Source organism: Lobosporangium transversale, assembly GCF_002105155.1.
Source record: "Lobosporangium transversale strain NRRL 3116 chromosome Unknown BCR41scaffold_91, whole genome shotgun sequence".
Lineage (NCBI taxonomy): Eukaryota > Fungi > Mortierellomycota > Mortierellomycetes > Mortierellales > Mortierellaceae > Lobosporangium > Lobosporangium transversale.
Window position 1 is genome coordinate 40558 of NW_019029069.1, and position 23204 is coordinate 63761.

Here is a 23204-nt window from a genome sequence, read left to right on the forward strand (position 1 = left end):
TATTAAGCACACAACGATGAGTTCAGTAATTAGGAACCTCTAATGTGTAGTTTGTTTCGGTAGATATACAAACAATCATACTACCATAATCATTGCTACAATGCATAGCGTGCCGTGTTACTACTCTCTTTCTTTTCTCTTTCTTATATGTCCTTATCTCTGTCCTTCTTTATTAAGAGCTCAAGCGCCCTCAGTACTAAATCCTGTTTATCAAATTCACCAAAATACAATGGGTAGACCTCAGTTTATTTTGTGGAATGTCTATCCCCTCACCCGTTTGTAACCCGAGAGATTACTTATCTTTTGATAGTTGGTGGCAGTTCGCACTCAAAGTCGATCGTGCCACAATTACCTATACCCTTATATCTAAATAGCTAAAATATTTTAATAGCACAACCGTGACTTATAGTGATAGAAAAGAGACATAAATACTCTTTTCTGTTACGTCGATAAAGATCCTTATTTTTGTCTCATTACATTCCAAGTTTGTTATCATGTTCAACAGGGTTGATTTTTCACCACTAATAGCCAGAACTTGCCTTAGGTCGTCTTTAGCACGCAATGTCGCATACTCAGCAGCACATGTATATGCTCGCTGCGTCTAGGGACTAGCTTCATATTGTACAATCATCTAAAAGAAAGTTTGGTCAAAAAAATAAAATTTTGAAATGGCTATGAAGAGAAGCACTGTCTTCAATCCTATTTCTTGTCGTTTTCCCTCAGCATGTACTGCCCAAAAACTTCAGTGATTATCTACATTGGTCTCGTTAATAAAAGCGTAAATTTCCATCTTGGTTGGTGAAGTATTTTTGTATGTCGCAAATGAGCTGTTTGTCAGAGATTCAAAATAAAAAAAAAATAATAATAAATAACCCACTTTGACCTGACTTTATTTCGGGTGACTGTAGAGCGGAATAGAGCGTGAAAAATATTTTGTAGATAGATAGTAAGCAGTAGAAAAGTAAGTGAGAATAAGATGTGGGTCCACACACCACACCCATGGGTATTTATTCACTTTCTGATAGAGGGACTTGTACCAGGTAACTACGTATCTATCTATAAGATGACATAGGTTCGTTCTAAAAACTTCATATCAAAGATTTATCGCGTTCATGTGTGGCGCGTTATTGCCGCTAATTTCTACTGCTAACCTTTTTAGCGCATTGGCCATTATAATTTTGCATACTGTGAAATATGCAACGGAGCGCGATGAGTATCACAGCTCCCACGGCGCTGCAACTTCTAGCAGTAATAAATCCAGACTCTTTCCTACTCTAGACTCATCTCCGCTTATTTCCGTCGAAATAAAAATCTAGAATCATCTAGTCTGTAGGATACATGTTGCCGTTTGTAGATGAAATAAAGACCCCGTGCAAATAAAAAAAGACCCCTGTGCAAATAAGGTGTGTACAGGGCAGTGCAAATAATTTTTTTTATAAGTGAATATTTATTTGCACGGGGGCCGTACAAATAACTTCATCCTTAACAATTGTACAGCGGATTTCTGTCCGTCAAAGTTTTTTTTTTGAAAGGATTAATCTATTTAGCAGCCCATTACCAAATATAGTCAACTTTGAAAACTCTATTTGGCAGCTGGGCTGCCAAATAGCATTACCTTCAGAGCCTTCAACACCTTTACATGCACTACATGAGTCCTAGGCTCGAATCCAGTCAGAGAGGGAAGCTTGCATCTAACATGCGAGCCAAATTTTGTTGCCTTTTATGGGCAACGACATTTTGCTTTCCTCTCCGCTCAATTCAGGGTCTGGTGGAATGAATATAAACAGTGTATTGTACTGATGTACTAAGCATACCAACATGAGTTTTCTTTTTTTTTTTCTGAAATAGAGAAATGAAAATGTTGACATGATAGCAAAAAACTATATCAGTCCCATATATATCACTGCAAGGGATATCTTGCCTCAAACGAAGACGCTCACCATACAATGGACCACTTCATCACTTGTAAGAGAAAAATACAGCTTTGGTTGTTTCCGTGTTTCACATATTTTATTGTCGTTCACACTTTCTGAACATAGATGTTAAGTAATTTAAGGTTGTTATATGGATACTTCACAAACCATAACAGTTGCCATCCCTTCTAATACAACAAGAGTGTTTACATTCCGAACATTTCCTGTTGAACAAGAGGAGACCCAAGTCAAAAGATTCGTGTTATGGGGATGACAACTTGATGATCTTAGAGCCATAAAGGCCCCCATTTCAAAAACAATCAGCGCCGAGAATCTAGAACTATTGAACTATTGAAAAAGAGCATTTGCCAACAATCTTCTATTAAAGAACTGCATGAAGATCGTACCCATTATGGCCAATAAAAGATCTAAAATAATAAATTTTACTTTTTCTCATGATACCACACTGAGCGGAAAGTCATTTCAGCGGAAGAGGGATTGGTAATGTTGTAACTTCGTCGTAGGCGAAGGTTTGCCTTTCTTGTATGTCCTCTCATCAAAGACGCCTTTCTTCGGGTATAATAATATTCATCTAAGAGATACCTCGTTCACAAGATAAAAGAAAACAAGAATAAACATCAGGCACCAAAAGCAAAAGTCTGCAAGAAATGAGGCCTGAATCAAGAATACTTCATTATAGTAGAAACATTAAATCTCTATTTATGATACCATTAATTATACGGTAGCGGCAGGTCTTGTTTACATTCTCATTGTTATAAAGATAATAGTAGTAAAAGATATGAAAGAATAATTAGTGCAAGTGCTGGATTGCTCCGATGAAGCAACATGTAAATCAGGTATCAATCAAATAATAATAGCACATTCATAGATATAATTATACTCTTGCCTTTTTTTCACGAGTGTTCGAAAGCGAGGGTGTCCAAATATTCTGGAGATGTGCCTTTGATATAGGGTCGAACATCTAATGGTGTAATCTTTCTTGCTTCCTTGTCCTGTTCCTCACTTTTATTAACCTTTTCTGCTACTTCTCTTCTTCGTTAGTACTTTCGTTTACTTTTTTATTTTGCGTTTTGTTGTTTGGTGTTTTCTTTTCTTACTTTTACTTTCATTGACTTCTTGGTACTTACCTTACTTACCTGAGACTGTCCACCCTACCACCCTATACAGTCCCTTACCCTTGAAGAAGAAAAAAATATAAAAAAAAAACTTCTTTCCGGAATTTGCTTTCTTTCCTGTACTTTCATTTGCTTTCACTTTCTTGCTATGTTTCCGTTTGTTTTTCTTTCTACTTTCTTGTCATGCTTTCGTTTGTATTCCTTTAACACTTGTTATATTTTTTCACTCATTCTCCTTTACTGGTTCTCTTTCTTGTTATCTTTTGATGGTTTACTTTCTTGCTATCCTTTGATGGTTTACTTTCTTATTATCCTTTGATGCTTCACTATCTTGTACTTTCATTTACTTCTTGATAGCTACCTTGTTTACTTGAGACTGTCCACCCTACCACCCTATACAGCCCCTTACCCTTGAAGAAAAAAATATATAAAAAAAACTTCTTCCCGGTATTCGCTTTCTTTTCTGTACTTTCATTTGCTTTCACTTTTTTGCTATGCTTCCGTTTGTTTCGCTTTCTATTTTCTTGTCATGCTTTCGTTTGTATTTCTTTAACGCTTGTTATCTTTTGACTCATTCTCCTTTGCTGGTTCTCTTTCTTACTATCCTTTACTAGTTCATTTCCTTGTTATCCTATGATGGTTTACTTTCTTGCTATCCTTTGTTAGTTCATATCCTTGCTACCCTTTGATGGTTCACTTTCTTACTATCCTTTGCTAGTTCATTTCCTTGCTATTCTTTGCTGGTTCGCTTTCTTGCTATCCTTTGATGGTTCGCTTTCTTGCTATCCTTTGATGGTCTACTTTCTTGCTATCCTTTGATACTTCCTTTCTTATTATTCTTTGCTGCTTCACTTTCTTGCTGTGCTTTGATGGTTCATTTCCTTGTTATCCTCTGATGATTCATTTCCTTGTTGTCCTTTGGTGCTTCACTTGTTATTCTTTGCTAGTTCATTTCCTTGTTATCCTTTGATGGTTACTTTTTGTTATCCTTTGGTGCTTCACTTTCTTGTTAGCCTTTGATGGTTCAATTCCTTATTACGCTTCCATACTTTATCCTTCAATGCCTCACTTGGTTGCTACGCTTCCATTTCTTTCTTCCATGCTTGACTTTCCTGTTATGCCTTCATCTCTTTTTCGGTACTCCACTTTTGTTATCCTTTTCTATGTTTTCCTGGGCGCATCTCTTCCGTGTTATGTTCTATTACGCTTTCCTTCATTGCTTCGCTGTCTTGTTATTTTTTCATTTGCTTTTCTCGACGCTTCACCTTTTTACTATGCTATCCTTTGTTTTCTTCGATGCTTCACTTCCTTGTTATGCTTTCTTTCTTGCTGCTTCACTTCCTTGTTATGCTTTCTTTCTTGCTGCTTCACTTCCTCATTTGTTTTCCTTGGCTCTTCACTTTTTAAATATACTTTCATGTGCTTCTCTTCGACGCTTCACTTTCGAGTTATCCTTTCCTTTGTTTCCCTTCGATGCTTCGCTTTCTTACGTTGTTTTCATTTGTTTTCTCCCTTTTCTTATTATAGCTTCCTTTTCTTATTATAACCTCCTTTGTTTCTCTTTGTGTGTGCGTGTATGTGTGTGTTTTGTTTTACTTATTATACTTTCGTTTGTTTCCCTTCTGTGCTTCTCTTTCTTATTATGCTTTCATTGTGTGCTTCCATTTTTTTTTTTTTTTGTTTTCTTTTTTTTTTTCTTTTCTTTTCTTCAGTGCTTCCTTTCCTTGCCATATCTTACATTTGTTTCCCTTTTGCTTTTCTTTCTTATCATATTTTCATTTATAGGCGCCGGCATTTCTTACATATCTTTTTGTTTGTTCTTCCCCTCGCTTTACTTCTTTGCTATGCTTCCGTTTGTTCTTTCTCGACTTTCCCTCCTCCTTTCTCTCTCTCTCTCTCTCTCTTTTTTTTCTCACTTGCTTTCACTTACTCCTCCTATGTGCTTCTCTTCCTTAGTTTATTTTCATTCGCTCTTTCTCAGTGCTCCTTTCTCTTTCTTATTTCTCTTTCTTTTGTTGGTTACTTGCCGCTTCCCTTCCTTACCTTACTTTCTCTTACATCGTTTCCTCGTTGCTTACCGCTCTTGGGGGCTATTTTGCCTTTGGTATAGTATGGAGACAAAAAGTATGTAGGTTAGTATAAAGTAGTGACGGCAAGAGAAGGCAACGGTCGTAGTTGAGCGAGAGTTAGGGATGACATAAAGAGTCACAGGGAGAGACGGAAAAAGTGTGTGCGTGCGTGCTTGTGTGTGAATGTATTTGGCAAAGGACTGCGATCGAGACTTACTTTTCAAGAGGTGGGGAGGTGGAGAGGTGGAAAGATAAAGAGGTGGAGAAGTGAAGAAGCGGAGAGGTGGAGAAGTGAAGAAGCGGAGAGGTGGAGAAGTGAAGAAGCGGAGAGGTGGAGAAGTGAAGAAGCGGAGAGGTGGAGAAGTGAAGAAGCGGAGAGGTGGAGAAGTGAAGAAGCGGAGAGGTGGAGAAGTGAAGAAGCGGAGAGGTGGAGAAGTGAAGAAGCGGAGAGGTGGAGAAGTGAAGAAGCGGAGAGGTGGAGAAGTGAAGAAGCGGAGAGGTGGAGAAGTGAAGAAGCGGAGAGGTGGAGAAGTGAAGAAGCGGAGAGGTGGAGAAGTGAAGAAGCGGAGAGGTGGAGAAGTGAAGAAGCGGAGAGGTGGAGAAGTGAAGAAGCGGAGAGGTGGAGAAGTGAAGAAGCGGAGAGGTGGAGAAGTGAAGAAGCGGAGAGGTAAGAAGGTGGAGAAGTGAAGAGGTGGAGAAGTGAGGAGAAAGGAAGAGGAAAAAAAAACAAAAGAAAGAGCGAGCTTAAAAATGAGAGAAAAGCGTCATTCTCCCAATCTCACTCGTCGCCACCATTTCTCCTTATCTTTGTTGAAAGCGGACATAATTATCCGAATATAGGCGAAATGAAAGTGATTGGACGCCATTTTGAAACAGCATGAAATTCAAAGAAAGGGTGGATGGAAAACTGTCGGCTTGGACAGCCCGGAAGCGATCCCGTTGCCTTTCATTGCGACAATTTTCGCATTTGTTGACGTAATAAGCGAAAGTGATACGACACTGAGAAGAACGAAGCAAAAAGCATCGAAGGTATTAAACTTAATGACTATGAGTAGACACTACTCACACCACGACTTTTGACCCCAGACTTACACATTGTATGCTTTTTTTGCGGTCGCATTTTCTTAAGGAACAAAAAAAAAATTGATAGAGAAAGATGCATTAATTTTTCATGCATCTTTGGGTGTAGCCACACTTTTCATTACATCTCGCTCTTCTCTCTTTTTTATCGCTTCTAAAAGTATAATAGACAAGGATCCAGGCTTGTCATAGACTCTAGTGCCTTCTAGTTTCTGATTGAAAGTAATACAGTGTGTTCAGGTCTGCTACAGTATCTGGTAGATGCTTTTCATGGAGCCCATCACCTTTCTAGCCCATGTCCCAAAGGTAAGCCTGCCTTATTTTTTGTTATGACCATCTTGTTGAGCGAGCAACAACAAGCAACACGTAAAAAGTATGTAACGTGTGTGTCGAGGAAAATATTATATCCAAGCTCTGCAGGGCCTTCAGGGCCTTCAATACTTTTGATTCAACACCTTCATTACTATTGTATTTAATTCTTCGCATTAAATTTATTTATCCCTCTTTCAATGCTTTCCCTACCTTCACGTACATTATTCCTTTTGCTTCATGTGACAATGTAATGACATCAACCCTCCCTGTGGAAGGAAGATGCTTTTGCTTTTAAAGCAACCGACTATTGCCATATTCGGATAATTATGTCCGCTTTCAACAAAGATAAGGAGAAATGGTGGCGACGAGTGAGATTACCCAAGAAATCATGCATGGATATTCAGCGAATAAACAAGAATGCAAGAATAGCAAAATGGTGTCTGTTGGACAATGTAAACACTTTAAGGTTTGGTGGTAAATGAGGTGCAAACATTTTGATGATGACTGACATAAGGATTGGAGCTGTGTGTCACCAAGGAGTACCCACCATCCCGCCTAGTGCAGGTTGCCGGTTCACACAGCAAGATAGTGCTTACTTTGAGTATTGCTCCATGGGTGCTCCTTATTTATACTTGTGCAGGAGACAATAGAAGTGCTTCCATGGTGAAGAGTCCAAGGAAGTGCTTCTCAATATATATATATATATTGAAGCCTCTCTTCCAAAGCCAGTTGTTCATAACATAACAATAGGCACCAGAACCCCTCATTTTCGGAGCAGTACATTAATAAGTTCACCCTCCTATCATCTAAGCAATGCCGCCTCTACTAAATTTTCAATTTTCGGAGACTGCATTTTAAAGCTTTTTTTTTTTTTTTTGTGTGAATACTTTTTATTAAGAGATTGCTTGCTATCTAGCTATCTAGCTTACCTGGTTACTATCCTAAGCTACAAGAAGCCAGACTCTTAGCCACCTTGGAAAGCGCTTTTCTTTGTCACCATCGAAAAGACTCTCCAAGATGTTGTCCGGAGCACACCACGTGGAGGTGGTCTGGCATATCGTGCTCCGTTGGTCAGGCCCCATGGCCTTGCAAACGCCCGCACACACACACATTTATTTACCCATTCCCATCCCCATTCCCTTTCCCATCCCCATTCCATTTCCCTTTCCCTTTCCCATTCTGGACCGAAGGGGCTCCGCCATCGCAAGGCTCGTTAAAGAACCAGCTCAGGCTCATGCCCGTTCGGACCTACCTTAGATATGCATTGGTTATTGCACCTTGGATGTGCATTGTTGCTATGCTAAAAAGTGCTTTGTGTTGTGTTAGTAAGGGTTTTTTTTTTTTTTTTTTTTTTTTTTTTGGCTTTCTTATGTTTTTAATTGGCTTTTTTTTTTCTTTTTTCTGATATGAGATCTTTTTTTTGCTTCTTTTTTTAGGCTTTTATTTAGTCTTTTTTTTTTGGTTTTTTTTTTTCTTTGGTTAATTTTTTTTTAATTGTTTTTTTTCTTTGGGTTATTTTTTTTTCTTTGGTTTTTTTTGGTTTATTTTTTTTTCTTTTTTCTTTTTTCTTTTTTTTCTTTGGTTTATTTTTTTTTCTTTTTTTCTTTGGATTTTTTTTTTTTTTTTTTTTTGGTTTCTTTTTTTCTTTAGTTTTTTTTTTTGAGGTATTTGATTCCGGAGGCGCTTGTTTTTGCCTGGATGGACTGTTCGACCTTTCTTTGGTTTAGTCCTTTTGCTGGTGGCGCCGAGCTTTCGTTACCAGTGCCTTCCAGACCACACGATGAGAAGTGGCCTGGTCGCTATGATTTGGTGTTGTTCGTGAAGCCTTGGCCATCATACCCGAGATGGGATGGGCTGGCTATTTGGCCGCGGAGAAGGCCGTCGTTCGACTGCGGTAGACTATGAGGCCGTTTAGAGCGTGGCTGTTTAGAGCGTGGCCATCTGGAGCGTGGCCAGTTGAATACGGCTTTTCGTTGGAGTGCAGCCGTTCGAGTATGGGCGCCTGAGTGTGGCAGCCTGGCTGTGCGTTATGAAGCCCCAGTTGCTTTAGGCAGCTTCATGTCGTTGCAGTCTAATCGTGGAATGAAAAGAGAGACACAAGCAGAAAAAGAATAATCAGAACAAGGACAGTGAAGCACAGAGTGACAGTGTTGAGAACTTCAGTGAGAGTGATTGTTTAGGGAGTGTTGCTTACCTTTTGTCTTGGTTGAGGAGGCCGATGGTCGAGGAGACCGAGGAGAAAGAGAAGAGAAAAGAAGAAAAAAGAAGAGTCAAATGGGTCCTTTTTATATTGGTTTCTTATTATTATTATTAACGTTCGCGCAAGAGGAGAAGGGCGAGGAGTGATTGGTTTCAAAAAGGCGGCTATACTAAGTACCTTGCTTGCTGTACGCTCAAGAGCGACAATAAAATATCAAACAAAATAAAAATAAAATAATATACGTGTCTTTGATGTCATCTGTCATATTTCATATGATAAAGAAGAGACTCTCACGATTGAAAGTGGGAATAATGCTCTGTCCTCAAGACTCATAAGGAAAACTGTCTATAAACAACAGAGCATGAACTGTATTGCTCTCGAGCTTGTTTACTCTTATTGATAAAGGGGATCATCTTCTTTTCCTCTTCTTCTATTTCATTTCTTCACTCCTAAAAGAGATGGGATAGACTGTCGTTGGGCCTGTACTTTGGCAGCTTGCGTTTTTCCAGAGTGTGGTGGAAATAACACATGACATTCGTCAGAATACCTCTCCGCCTTTTTTTATTTTATTTTTTATTTTCATGCATACAATGTAGAATACATTAAGATTTGAAGGTGAAACAAAGTATCAACGTTTATATATCGACCAGTAAAAGGCACACGATCGTTTGATGATAATATATGTATATGGAGTTTTTTTTTTTTTTTTTTTTTTTTTAATCAGCTTCAATCACTTTGATCAGTTTCAGTCAAAGTCTCCATTCCACCAGATAGACTTTCCCCTCCTTTTACTCATTCAAGCATAAGTTTCCACATACAGCACTTTCTGTCTTTCCCACTCACCTCTTTTTTCTATTGAATGGTCTACGAAGGATGGCCTATTCACATTGTCATAGGTGCCATGGATGTATGTCCCACCCGCACCACCCTATTAGCTCGAAAGGTAGGTGCAAGTCGGCTGAATATGATGGATTATTTCGAGAAAGAATCAGAGCTGTTATGCCTTCCTGGGGTCTTTGGCAATGCCAACGGGCTGAACATGTCCACGACCACTCAAATCATGACCTCTGACGGCGATAACGAGACTGAAATATATTTTGTAGATAGATCGTGAGCAGTAGAAAAAGTAAGTAAGAATTAGATGTGGGCCCACACCCATGGAGGTATTTATTCATTCCCTGGTAGAGGAGCCTGTAGCGGGTAACTACATATCTATCTATAAGATGGCATTGATTTGTTCTAGAACCTCATATCGAAAATTTATCTCGTCAAGGTGTGTGGCGCGTTATTGCCACATAAGTCACATAGACTTACCAAACACTTGCAGACAAGGGATCTCCATCACAACCCGTTCATTACGTAGGTTCTCGTCAATCGTGTCCTTGGCAAACCTCATTAGGCTCCATTGGTCTTCGACAAATAAATGTAGGCTTCGCTTGTCCTTAGACGACTTGGTCTCAGCATAAGCCGCCTCAAAAATGTACTTTCGAATCGTCACATCTGGTTTCAGCGGATCCCCTTGCCGTACGCCGTACTCCAGCGAGGATCGGTTAGCCAATCAAGCGCAAAAGCCTAGTCATCCGCTGGGAAGAAATAAGTCATCAATGGATCCAAAGCTCCGCGCGCAAATGAGTCTTCAAGCTTGTTTGAGAAGGGATAGCTCTTTTCTGCCAACTCCTTAGAGCTATGTTCAATCCACAAAGATTGAGGAAAATAAAATGTTTGCGCTTGATAGTTTCCCATCATAACCAAGTACCTGTTGTTTGCTGTGAGTGATATGGGTGAGCGTAAGTACAGTGGTAGGAAGAGGATAAAGACATTTTCCTTCTCATTATCTTTGAAATCGCAGCCTTGGACTCGGATGCGTCCTGTGTGGGTCATCTCTCGGCTGAGCTGTGTACAGAGAGCGGCCACTGAGTTAAGCAAAAAAAAATAAAATAAAATAAAATAAAATATATTAAAATAAAATAAAATATATTAAAATAAAATAAAATATATTAAAATAAAATAAAATATATTAAAATAAAATAAAATATATTAAAATAAAATAAAATATATTAAAATAAAATAAAATATATTAAAATAAATAAAATAAAATAAAATAAAACAAAATAAGTAAATAAAATAAAATAAAATAAAATACAATAAAAAAGAAAGCGGCGTAGCGGGAATTGAAAATGGGTAATCTGCGCGCTTGTGATATTGTTGGTTTTAGTTTTAGTCACGTGTAGAGGGTTCGCCACCAACTATTTAACGAGCAACAGCTCAGGAAAATCTGGCTCCTTGTTCCTTATTTTTACACAAGAGCCATTTGAGTACTGACTGTTCTCGTCCAGGTAAAGAGCCCTCACAACGTTCGTCGTTAGTAGCCATAGATCATTAAAGGTTCCTTATTTTTACACAAGAGCCATTTGAGTACTGACTGTTCTCGTCCAGTCTTCGAGTAGTGTGTGTGTGTTCTTTTATTGTGTTAGAATTATTTATCTATCAGCTGGAAGTGACCGGCTTCATAATCCACCAAAACGACCTAAATCTCCTACCACATCTGCCCCTAAATTTTGCAACAATATTTCTGGTGATCTACGCAGGGGGTGGCAGCTACAATGTCTTCCAATTTATCGATTCTTCTTACCATGATCCCGAAGTGGCCGTCGGCAGAGGCTGAGGGTCTAACCGCCGCGACATGGATCAGCGATTTTGGAGGTGTTATCGAAGGAGAAACCCTGAGCAACAAGTTGATGTTCGTCGAGAGGCAGGCGACAGGCAAGATCCAACGCTGGATCAGGCGCTGGAGGATGACAAACAAGACGAATGGTGCCTGGAGCCAGTTCGTCAGCGATTTCATCATGGAGGCCTCTACCCCTAGAAGCCAGGATGTCACCCTGGACGAGTTGCATTCTATTAAGCAAGGAGAAGATGAGACGACAGCCAACTATGTACAACGAATGAAACTTACCATGGAACTCCTCGACCCAGAGTCTGGTTGCGACGCACAGCCGTACAAGATCCCAACAGCCACCGAGCGTCTACTGGCGTACAGATTTTGCAAGGGTTTGAGGCAAGACCATCCTTTCAAGGTCAAGAACAAAGAAGCGCCTGCGACCTTGAAGGAAACCTTCGAATCAGTGACACAATTGGTTGAAGGAAATCGTTGGGGCATTGACACCACTGAGAGCCGTGTCATAGCTCGCAGCAACGCTGAGCATGCTGCACCAATCGAGACGAATGTTCTGCTTGGATCGACCCTAGTGCCGAGGACGCACTACTCTGGCTTCCTAGCGGACTTCAAAGACGACAAAGAGAAAGTTAATCAATTAAGCGTAGACGAATTAACAGACATGTTCGGAGCCTGGACCCTTGCTGCCGAGGAGCGAACTCCGGAGGCGCGAATCGCTCAGACTATCTCAAGAATGAGCCCGGCTGTAGCGAGGCGAGTGTTTGGTTCCTCTGAATTGGCCAAGCATATTAGAGTGGAGGCTAGACCTAATGCCGTGCTCCAACCCGCCGAAGTTCGAAGTCAGCAGGCTATCCCTATGGCCCGTAGAACCTGCCATAAATGTAATCAAGAGGGGCACCTCTTGTCGTTCTGCCCATTGGTGGAATGCTTCCGATGTGGCGAGCGAGGCCATACTTCGAAGGTTTGCACTAAGGAACAAGGAAGCCCCGCCACAGGCGCCAATAGCGTCCCATTGGCCACTCAAACTAACTCCTCGCTAAGAGTGCAAAGTTTAGAAATCTCCGCCACTAATGTCGCCCAATCATTTATCACGACTAAGCCACAGCGATTAAATTCGACAGGTGCCCAGCGACGTCGCAGTGAGAGGACAGGCACTCCTGCAGGTCCATCGTCTCAACGAAGAGAGGAAACGAGAGGCACTACTCCACCTGTCCGAGGAATGCAGTGGGAGGCTGAGGCATCCACTAGTAGTGCGCAACCTTCTGGGGACCCCCACTTCCAGACAGTGACTTTTGATGACAGAGCGGTCGACGGGCGAGAGAATAATGTTGCAGAAGCTCCAAATGCGACGCCAAAGCGTACCAGGAAGCGCGTCATTCCTGATCCAGTGTTCGTTGATGCGGTCGAAGGATTGAATTTTGATTTGGCCACTCACTCCAAGTACCGTGGAAAGATGGCAGTGCAACTCAAGGCAGCTGTTACCGAGGCCTGGGCCCGCCATGCCCCTCCAAGAAGAAGCAAGCCTAAGAGGAGTCAGTCAGCAATAGCTATGGCCAGGAACGTTCAAGGTGGCAAGGGTGATGTCACGACCGTCACCGCCTTGGGACGAGACTTCAACAACGCCGTTATTGATCCAGGCAATGACCATACTATGATGGGCCTACATGTGGCAAACGCACTCGGACTGAAGTTAGAGCCTGCTACTCGTGCGGTGCTATTAGCCCATGGGTCCTTCCAGAAGCTTGCGGGCCGCACAAGACCTATCGATATTTATGTGTCCGGGATCCCCTTGAGAATGTCGATGGGAGTGATCGACTGTAAGGGCACATATGACTTCCTCCTTGGCGATGACTGGCTCAAGGCGCTGAAAGCCAAGGCTGATTGGAGCAACGGTATCGTGTACTACGTGGAGAGTGAGGGAAGGACTATCACCCTTGGTGGCGGTCTAAATGTTCGCGCCTCAACCCCTCAGCCTACGACATCAACGTACTTGTCTGATGAGAAGCGATGAGTATGATGATGAGTACGACGACTATGAGGATGACGAATCAATCTACGAGACGGAAGAATCCGATGCTGATGCAGGGTACAGAGCCTTGAGAGTGAAGACAATAGAGGTGGTGACCCGGATCTGCAGGCGATGACCGCAAGAGTGTTCTCTAGCAAGATACAGTGCGAGAATGACGATGCTCGCGTAAAAAGGCAGCCGTTCGCGGTTGACGGAGTCAACGTGGACATCAACCCAAATTTGTCCAATGAGCAATACGGACAGATTGTGGAGTTACTTGAAAGAATAAGGACAGGCTGACTACCAACCTTGAGGACCTCGAAGTGACGTCTATTTTAGAACATGAGATCAACATTCAACCAGGCGCCAAGCCAGTGTACGTAGGATGGTGCAAACGGTACTCGCCGAAGGAGCTTGACTTCCTTAAGAAGAGTGTTGATGATGAGCTTAAGGCAGGAAAAATCATAGAGATGGAGAGCGAGTGGTGCGCGCCGCTGAGTCTTGCTCCTAAGAAAGACGGATCCTTGCGCAAGTGCGTCGCATACATAGGCCTAAATAAGGTTACCGAAAGGGAGAGCTGGCCACTGCCAAACATCGAGGAAATACTTGACAACTTAGGCGGATTCGAGTACTACAGTAGCCTGGACGGATTTCAAGGTTATTACGTGATTGGCATCAAAAAAGAGCATGTCAAGTATCTTGGCTTCCGTACGCCTTTTGGGACGTTTGCATACAAGGTAATGCCATTTGGGCTCAAGAACGCGCCACATACCTTCAGTCGCTTCGTTAGAAAAGTGTACTCAGACCTTATCGGAAGAGTGCTTGAGGCGTACATGGACGATGTGTGCGTGCGCACGATGACCTGGGGAGAGCATTTGAGAGCCCTCGATCATACGTTTGCGGCAGCTCGCGCAGGAGGAGTCAAGTACAAGACTAGTAAGCTCCATTTCGGGTATGACAAGGTGAAGTTTACTGGCCACGTGGTCGGCAAAGATGGAATTGAGGTCATGCCAGACAAAGTTGACAAGGTCAAGAATTTCACCCCATTACGTAGCAAGGAAGATGTACGTGCATTCTTGGGCTTGACGGGCTACTATCGAAGGTTCGTCGAAAGCTACGCTCAGATTGCAGAGCCGCTGACGAGGCTCCTCAAGAAAGGTGCAAGCTTCACCATGGGTCCTGAACAGGTGGCCGCAGTAAAGGGTCTCAAAGCCAAGTTAATTCAAGCTCCGGTACTTAAGGCTCCAGATTTCGAGAAGGATTGGGTGGTCTCGTGTGACGCCTGCAAATACGCTATGGGCGCAGTGCTAGAACAAGAAGATGAGGAGGGTAAGTTGAGACCGGTCTACTTTTACTCGAAGACCTTTCAAGGAGCCGAACGCAACTACTCTACCTTTGAGCAAGAGTGCCTCGCCGTTGTCATAGCCGTCAAGAAGTTTCGGCCTTACATCCTGGGTAGGTCCGTTGTCGTTTACACAGACCATGCGCCACTCAAATGGTTGTTTTCCAAGACTGATCTGACTGGTCGACCTGCGCGGTGGCAGATGATTCTGTCGGAATTCGAGCTGGTCATTAAGACCAAACCAGGTACGAAGAACGGCAATGCAGACGGGATGAGTCGCATTATGTCGGAAGGAATAGCCACGGATGACATCGATGACGAGGTGCCAGAGTGTCTGAGCCGAAGGGCAGAATCCACAGGAGAAAAGTGGCTGGCGAGCCAATGGTACGCGAACTTCTACATGTACCTAGCCGAGATGAGACTGGAGTTAGAAGACAAAGTTGAAATGAGGAGGATCAAGAGACAGGCATACAGGTTTCGACTGACGAAGGAAGGTGACCTACTGTATAGAGATGCCGACAACAGAGAGAAGAGGTGCGTAGTTGAGGATGAAGTCGAGGGTGTGCTGAAGGAGGCACACGACAAGGGCGGTCACTATGGAGCAGAGTCTACCCTAGCAACAGTTCGTGACGTGTGTTGGTGGCCAACGATGAGACGGGATGTATTCCACTGGGTCAAGTCTTGCGGCCGTTGCCAGCAATTTGGAAGTCGAGTGAAACATAACAGGTTGCATCCTACGGTCTCCGAGTTCCCATTTGAAGTTCTCTTCGTTGACTTGATTGAGAACTTAGTCGAAACGCCTAGGGGGATGACCACCATAGTCGTCTTCACAGATTCCTTCACCAAGTGGACTGAAGCACATGCAGTGGCCAACAAAGGCGCGCAAGGCGTCCTAGCTGTTCTATTTATGAAGATTATCTGTCGGTTCGGGCTCCCTGTTATGATTAGATCGGATGGAGGCCCCGCATTTCGTAACGAATTCAAGACTTTCTGTGACCTCTGGGGGATCAAGCACGTCACTGGTTCGACAAGGCATCCGCAAAGTCAGGGACAGGTCGAGGCGACAAATAAGCTTATCGAGGAGCGACTGAGGAGAGTACTGCCAGCTGGATCTAAGGATTGGGATGCATTCCTACCGAAAGCAGTATTCGACGTGAATTGTCGAGTCGTTAGGAGCACAGGAGTGTCGCCAATGGAAGCACTTATGGGCTACACAGGACAGTCAGCGTTACGGCGACTGTTCGCGGACGACAAGTTCCTCGTTTCAGCAGAGGCACCGGAAGAGAACGATGTAGTCCTAGAAGAAAGCATGGCGAGATTTATCGTAAGAAGAGAGGGAATCCGTGAGTATGCATACTCATGCAAGCTTAATGCCAATGACAGGATGAAACGTTACTATGATCGACGTGTTCGCCCACAATCGTTCGAAGTAGGATCAAGGGTTTACATGTTCAATTTGGATTTCGTCACAGGCTTTGGACGCAAGCTGGAGCCGCGTTGGTTAGGTCCATTTGAAGTAGTCTGGGCGAATGAAAAGGGATCATATGGGATCAAGACGGGTCGAACGCATTATGGCACAAAGGATGGGGTAGAAACAATTAATGGAGACTTCCTCAAGCTCGCAACTCAAAGGCAACGATTATGGGAAGATGATTTTATTGAGAACCTACAGAGAGCTACTGAGAAGAATCCCCACTACGCCGACACCGAACAACCTCTCGCGCCAGATCAATTACACCAGCCAAGTCTGGGTCGGGGGCGGGAGGACACAGCAAACGAAGGCACTCCAATCCAATCTCCACATCCCTTGTCGCCAAGGACAGGTCAAGCTCAATCTCGTGACGCTCCTCAGGCGCAAGTTGCACCTTCCGTGAACGAAGCCTCTCGCGAAGACGCGACTGGTCAGCCAAGCCTCTGGAGAATGCCACCTCGCCGTGAAGAAGATACTTCGCCCGTACGCGTTTCTCAATTGGCTCGTCTATGTCTTGAAAGGCCTCAGCTGACCGCTTATTTAGCTCTCGAGCGGGGGGGGAACTGTCTGGGACTGAGGAGATTCTGGAGAAGACTTCTCCGCTGCAAATGGCGAAACAGAGGAAGGGCCAACCTCGTGGTCAGTAAGGGCAACCACCTCAGGAGAAGCAGAAGAAGGGGGAGTGACAACGACGGCAGGAGCAGGAACAACGGCAGGAGTAGAAGAAGAAGCAGAAGCAGGAGGAGTGGTAGGGGTCGAAGGAGTGATAGGAGAGTGAGAAGTGACAGCAGGACGCGACTCTGGAGACGTGCCCAAAGACAGACTTAAGCTCTTGTCTGAAGAGGGAAGCATTGTCTTGGTGGAAGTGGTTGGTCTTGGGCAAGGAGGAACCTCGTCTTTCTTAATAACAGTGCGGGCCATGATGACGATGAAGTAGTTCAAGCAGGGCAAGGAGGAAGGAGTTGCGAATGAAAAAAAAAAAAGAAAAAAAAAAAAAAAAAAAAAAAAAAGGGAATGGAGGAATGAACCAACATTTATGTCCATGGCAACATCATCATGTGGAAGTAATGGCGTGATCACGGATCAAAATGATTGGCCGAAGAAAGAAAATTTTCCTTGGTCGATGCCAAGGCGAACCAAAGGGTGACAAGAACAATGATGCAATGACCAAAATGCGGGGTAGCAAGAGTCAAGGTGGTAGAAGCGCAAACAGCACAATGAGTTTCTTTCTTTTTGAGCTGCGGCTTGGCGGAGCCGAACTTCGCAGCTGGTGGGGGTGTTGGTTTTAGTTTTAGTCACGTGTAGAGGGTTCGCCACCAACTATTTAACGAGCAACAGCTCAGGAAAATCTGGCTCCTTGTTCCTTATTTTTACACAAGAGCCATTTGAGTACTGACTGTTCTCGTCCAGGTAAAGAGCCCTCACAACGTTCGTCGTTAGTAGCCATAGATCATTAAAGGTTCCTTATTTTTCACAAGAGCCATTTGAGTACTGACTGTTCTCGTCCAGTCTTCGGTGAGTGTGTGTGTGTTCTTTTATTGTGTTAGAATTATTTATCTATCAGCTGGAAGTGACCGGCTTCATAATCCACCAAAACGACCTAAATCTCCTACCACATCTGCCCCTAAATTTTGCAACAATATCATCCGTCAATTTTCATATGCTCGCAAGGTGGAGAAAGAGAAAACTCTTACGGGTGGAGGGATAACCATCCTCAAAGATATGCAGGGTCATATATCATACAACAACAAGAGCACGAGCCACAATGCAACAAAGAGAGAAAGGGTGTGACGCGACTAAAGTAAAAGGACAGGATTCAGAGCACAAGCTTATCAACACTCGCATACCCTTTTTCGCCAGCAATTAAGCTCGAGTACCTTTTTTTCTTTAGCAATGGGGTTCATCAGGCACTGTCAGTAGAGTTTGCTATTTGACTCTCTTCTCCCATTCTTTCTCTTCATCCTTAACAAAGAATAGGATCATTGTCGTGGGAACTGTGCTGCGGCAGTTTTTGTTCAAACAGACATTTTTCCTTTTTTTCTTTTCCTTATTTTCCTTTTCAAAGGCCAAGAGATACGACACGTCATTCCTCGATACGATCGTGTGCCTTTTACTGGTCGATATATAAACGTTGATATTTGTTTCACTTCAAATCTTAATGTATTCTACATTGTATTGCATGAAAATAAAAAATAAAATAAAAAAAGGCGGAGAGGTATTCTGAACGAATTCATGTGTTATTTTCCACCACACCTGGAAAAACGGCAAGCTGCCAAAGTACAGGCCCAACGACAGTCTATCCCATCTCTTGTTAGGAGTGAAGAAATGAAATAGAAGAAGAGGATAAAGAAGATGATCCCCTTTATCAATAAGAGTAAACAAGCTCGAGAGCAATACAGTTCATGCTCTGGTTGTTTATAGACAGGTTTTCCTTATGAGTCTTGAGGACAGAGCATTATTCCCACTTTCAATCGTGAGAGTCTCTTCTTTATCATATGAAATATGACAGATGACATCAAAGACACGTATATTATTTTATTTTTTATTTTGTTGTTGATATTTTATTGGTCGCTCTTGAGCGTACAGCAAGCAAGGTACTTAGTATAGCGCGCTTTTAAAACCAATCACTCCTCGGCCCTTCTCCTCTTGCGCGAACGTTAATAATAATAATAAGAAACCAATATAAAAAGGACCCATTTGACTCTTCTTTTTCTTCTTTTCTCTTCTCTTTCTCCTCGGTCTTCCTCGACCATCGGCCTCCTCAACCAAGACAAAAGGTAAGCAACACTCCCTCTAAACAATCACTCTCACTGAAGTTCTCAACACTGTCACTCTGTGCTTCACTGTCCTTGTTCTGATTATTCTTTTTCTGCTTGTGTCTCTCTTTTCATTCCACGATTAGACTGCAACGACATGAAGCTGCCTAAAGCAACTGGGGCTTCATAACGCACAGCCAGGCTGCCACACTCAGGCGCCCATACTCGAACGGCTGCACTCCAACGAAAAGCCGTATTCAACTGGCCACGCTCCGAATGCCACGCTCTAAACAGCCACGCTCTAAACGGCCTCATAGTCTACCGCAGTCGAACGACGGCCTTCTCCGCGGCCAAATAGCCAGCCCATCCCATCTCGGGTATGATGGCCAAGGCTTCACGAAACAACACCAAATACATAGCGACCAGGCCACTTCTCATCGTGTGGTCTGGAAGGCACTGGTAACGAAAGCTCGGCGCCACCAGCAAAAGGACTAAACCAAAGAAAGGTCGAACAGTCCATCCAGGCAAAAACAAGCGCCTCCGGAATCAAATCCTCAAAAAAAAAAACTAAGAAAAAAGAAACCAAAAAAAAAAAAAAAAAAAATCCAAAGAAAAAAAGAAAAAAAAAAACCAAAGAAAAAAGAAAAAAGAAAAAGAAAAAAAAATAAACCAAAAACCAGAAAAAAAAATACCAAGAAAAAACAATTAAAAAAAAATTAACCAAAGAAAAAAAAAAACCAAAAAAAAAAGACTAAATAAAAGCCAAAAAGAAGCAAAAAAAGATCTCATATCAGAAAAAAAGAAAAAAAAAGCCAATTAAAAAATCAAGAAAGCCAAAAAAAAAAAAAAAAAAAAAAAAAACCCTTACTAACACAACACAAAGCACTTTTTAAGCATAGCAACAATGCACATCCAAGGTGCAATAACCAATGCATATCTAAGGTAGGTCCGAACGGGCATGAGCCTGAGCTGGTTCTTTAACGAGCCTTGCGATGGCGGAGCCCCTTCGGTCCAGAATGGGAAAGGGAAAGGGAATGGAATGGGATGGGAAGATGGGGATGGAATGGGTAAATAAATGTGTGTGTGTGCGGGCGTTTGCAAGGCCATGGGGCCTGACCAACGGAGCACGATATGCCAGACCACCTCCACGTGGTGTGTCCGGACAACATCTTGGAGAGTCTTTTCGATGGTGACAAAGAAAAGCGCTTTCCAAGGTGGCTAAGAGTCTGGCTTCTTGTAGCTTAGGATAGTAACCAGGTAAGCTAGATAGCTAGATAGCAAGCAATCTCTTAATAAAAAGTATTCACACAAAAAAAAAAAAAAAAGCTTTAAAATGCAGTCTCCGAAAATTGAAAATTTAGTAGAGGCGGCATTGCTTAGATGATAGGAGGGTGAATTATTAATGTACTGCTCCGAAAATGAGGGGTTCTGGTGCCTATTGTTATGTTATGAACAACTGGCTTTGGAAGAGAGGCTTCAATATATATATATATATTGAGAAGCACTTCCTTGGACTCTTCACCATGGAAGCACTTCTATTGTCTCCTGCACAAGTATAAATAAGGAGCACCATGGAGCAATACTCAAAGTAAGCACTATCTTGCTGTGTGAACCGGCAACCTGCACTAGGCGGGATGGTGGGTACTCCTTGGTGACACACAGCTCCAATCCTTATGTCAGTCATCATCAAAATGTTTGCACCTCATTTACCACCAAACCTTAAAGTGTTTACATTGTCCAACAGACACCATTTTGCTATTCTTGCATTCTTGTTTATTCGCTGAATATCCATGCATGATTTCTTGGGTAATCTCACTCGTCGCCACCATTTCTCCTTATCTTGTTTGAAAGCGGACATAATTATCCGAATATGGCAATAGTCGGTTGCTTTAAAAGCAAAAGCATCTTCCTCCACAGGGAGGGTTGATGTCATTACATTGTCACATGAAGCAAAAGGAATAATGTACGTGAAGGTAGGGAAAGCATTGAAAGAGGGATAAATAAATTTAATGCGAAGAATTAAATACAATAGTAATGAAGGTGTTGAATCAAAAGTATTGAAGGCCCTGAAGGCCCTGCAGAGCTTGGATATAATATTTTCCTCGACACACACGTTACATACTTTTTACGTGTTGCTTGTTGTTGCTCGCTCAACAAGATGGTCATAACAAAAAATAAGGCAGGCTTACCTTTGGGACATGGGCTAGAAAGGTGATGGGCTCCATGAAAAGCATCTACCAGATACTGTAGCAGACCTGAACACACTGTATTACTTTCAATCAGAAACTAGAAGGCACTAGAGTCTATGACAAGCCTGGATCCTTGTCTATTATACTTTTAGAAGCGATAAAAAGAGAGAAGAGCGAGATGTAATGAAAAGTGTGGCTACACCCAAAGATGCATGAAAAATTAATGCATCTTTCTCTATCAATTTTTTTTTTGTTCCTTAAGAAAAATGCGACCGCAAAAAAAGCATACAATGTGTAAGTCTGGGGTCAAAAGTCTGGTGTGAGTAGTGTCTACTCATAGTCATTAAGTTTAAATACCTTCGATGCTTTTTGCTTCGTTCTTCTCAGTGTCGTATCACTTTCGCTTATTACGTCAACAAATGCGAAAATTGTCGCAATGAAAGGCAACGGGATCGCTTCCGGGCTGTCCAAGCCGACAGTTTTCCATCCACCCTTTCTTTGAATTTCATGCTGTTTCAAAATGGCGTCCAATCACTTTCATTTCGCCTATATTCGGATAATTATGTCCGCTTTCAACAAAGATAAGGAGAAATGGTGGCGACGAGTGAGATTGGGAGAATGACGCTTTTCTCTCATTTTTAAGCTCGCTCTTTCTTTTGTTTTTTTTCCTCTTCCTTTCTCTCACTTCTCCACCTCTTCACTTCTCCACCTTCTTACCTCTCCGCTTCTTCACTTCTCCACCTCTCCGCTTCTTCACTTCTCCACCTCTCCGCTTCTTCACTTCTCCACCTCTCCGCTTCTTCACTTCTCCACCTCTCCGCTTCTTCACTTCTCCACCTCTCCGCTTCTTCACTTCTCCACCTCTCCGCTTCTTCACTTCTCCACCTCTCCGCTTCTTCACTTCTCCACCTCTCCGCTTCTTCACTTCTCCACCTCTCCGCTTCTTCACTCTCCACCTCTCGCTTCTTCACTTCTCCACCTCTCCGCTTCTTCACTTCTCCACCTCTCCGCTTCTTCACTTCTCCACCTCTCCGCTTCTTCACTTCTCCACCTCTCCGCTTCTTCACTTCTCCACCTCTCCGCTTCTTCACTTCTCCACCTCTCCGCTTCTTCACTTCTCCACCTCTCCGCTTCTTCACTTCTCCACCTCTCCGCTTCTTCACTTCTCCACCTCTCCGCTTCTTCACTTCTCCACCTCTCCGCTTCTTCACTTCTCCACCTCTCCGCTTCTTCACTTCTCCACCTCTCCGCTTCTTCACTTCTCCACCTCTCCGCTTCTTCACTTCTCCACCTCTCCGCTTCTTCACTTCTCCACCTCTCCGCTTCTTCACTTCTCCACCTCTCCGCTTCTTCACTTCTCCACCTCTTTATCTTTCCACCTCTCCACCTCCCCACCTCTTGAAAAGTAAGTCTCGATCGCAGTCCTTTGCCAAATACATTCACACACAAGCACGCACGCACACACTTTTTCCGTCTCTCCCTGTGACTCTTTATGTCCATCCCTAACTCTCGCTCAACTACGACCGTTGCCTTCTCTTGCCGTCACTACTTTATACTAACCTACATACTTTTTGTCTCCATACTATACCAAAGGCAAAATAGCCCCAAGAGCGGTAAGCAACGAGGAAACGATGTAAGAGAAAGTAAGGTAAGGAAGGGAAGCGGCAAGTAACCAACAAAAGAAAGAGAAAATAAGAAAGAGAAAGGAGCACTGAGAAAGAGCGAATGAAAATAAACTAAGGAAGAGAAGCACATAGGAGGAGTAAGTGAAAGCAAGTGAGAAAAAAAAGAGAGAGAGAGAGAGAGAGAAAGGAGGAGGGAAAGTCGAGAAAGAACAAACGGAAGCATAGCAAAGAAGTAAAGCGAGGGGAAGAACAAACAAAAGATATGTAAGAAATGCCGGCGCCTATAAATGAAAATATGATAAGAAAGAAAAGCAAAAGGGAAACAAATGTAAGATATGGCAAGGAAAGGAAGCACTGAAGAAAAGAAAGAAAAAAAAAAAAGAAAACAAAAAAAAAAAAAAATGGAAGCACACAATGAAAGCAAAT

The 23204-nt window shown here is 42.8% G+C and overlaps 3 protein-coding genes across 3 annotated transcripts; 1 reads left to right on the plus strand and 2 right to left on the minus strand.

The window, feature by feature from the left end:
• Positions 1-5123: 5123 nt before the first annotated feature.
• Positions 5124-5984, minus strand: BCR41DRAFT_390914 (hypothetical protein; the record flags this gene model as incomplete). Its single annotated transcript, XM_022028301.1, has 2 exons — positions 5124-5861; positions 5901-5984. The coding sequence occupies 2 exons, from the start codon at positions 5982-5984 to the stop codon at positions 5124-5126; spliced, it is 822 nt and encodes a 273-aa protein (XP_021875218.1).
• Positions 5985-8309: 2325 nt separating this feature from the next.
• BCR41DRAFT_402481 (hypothetical protein) lies at positions 8310-10591 on the minus strand (the record flags this gene model as incomplete). The annotated part of the gene is made up of 3 exons (XM_022029317.1): positions 8310-8530; positions 10025-10244; positions 10460-10591. The coding sequence occupies 3 exons, from the start codon at positions 10589-10591 to the stop codon at positions 8310-8312; spliced, it is 573 nt and encodes a 190-aa protein (XP_021875219.1).
• A 10852-nt stretch (positions 10592-21443) lies between these two features.
• BCR41DRAFT_416994 (hypothetical protein) lies at positions 21444-22659 on the plus strand (the record flags this gene model as incomplete). Its single annotated transcript, XM_022029531.1, has 2 exons — positions 21444-21447; positions 21797-22659. 2 exons carry the CDS (start codon positions 21444-21446, stop codon positions 22657-22659), a joined length of 867 nt encoding a protein of 288 aa, XP_021875220.1.
• Positions 22660-23204: the final 545 nt, after the last annotated feature.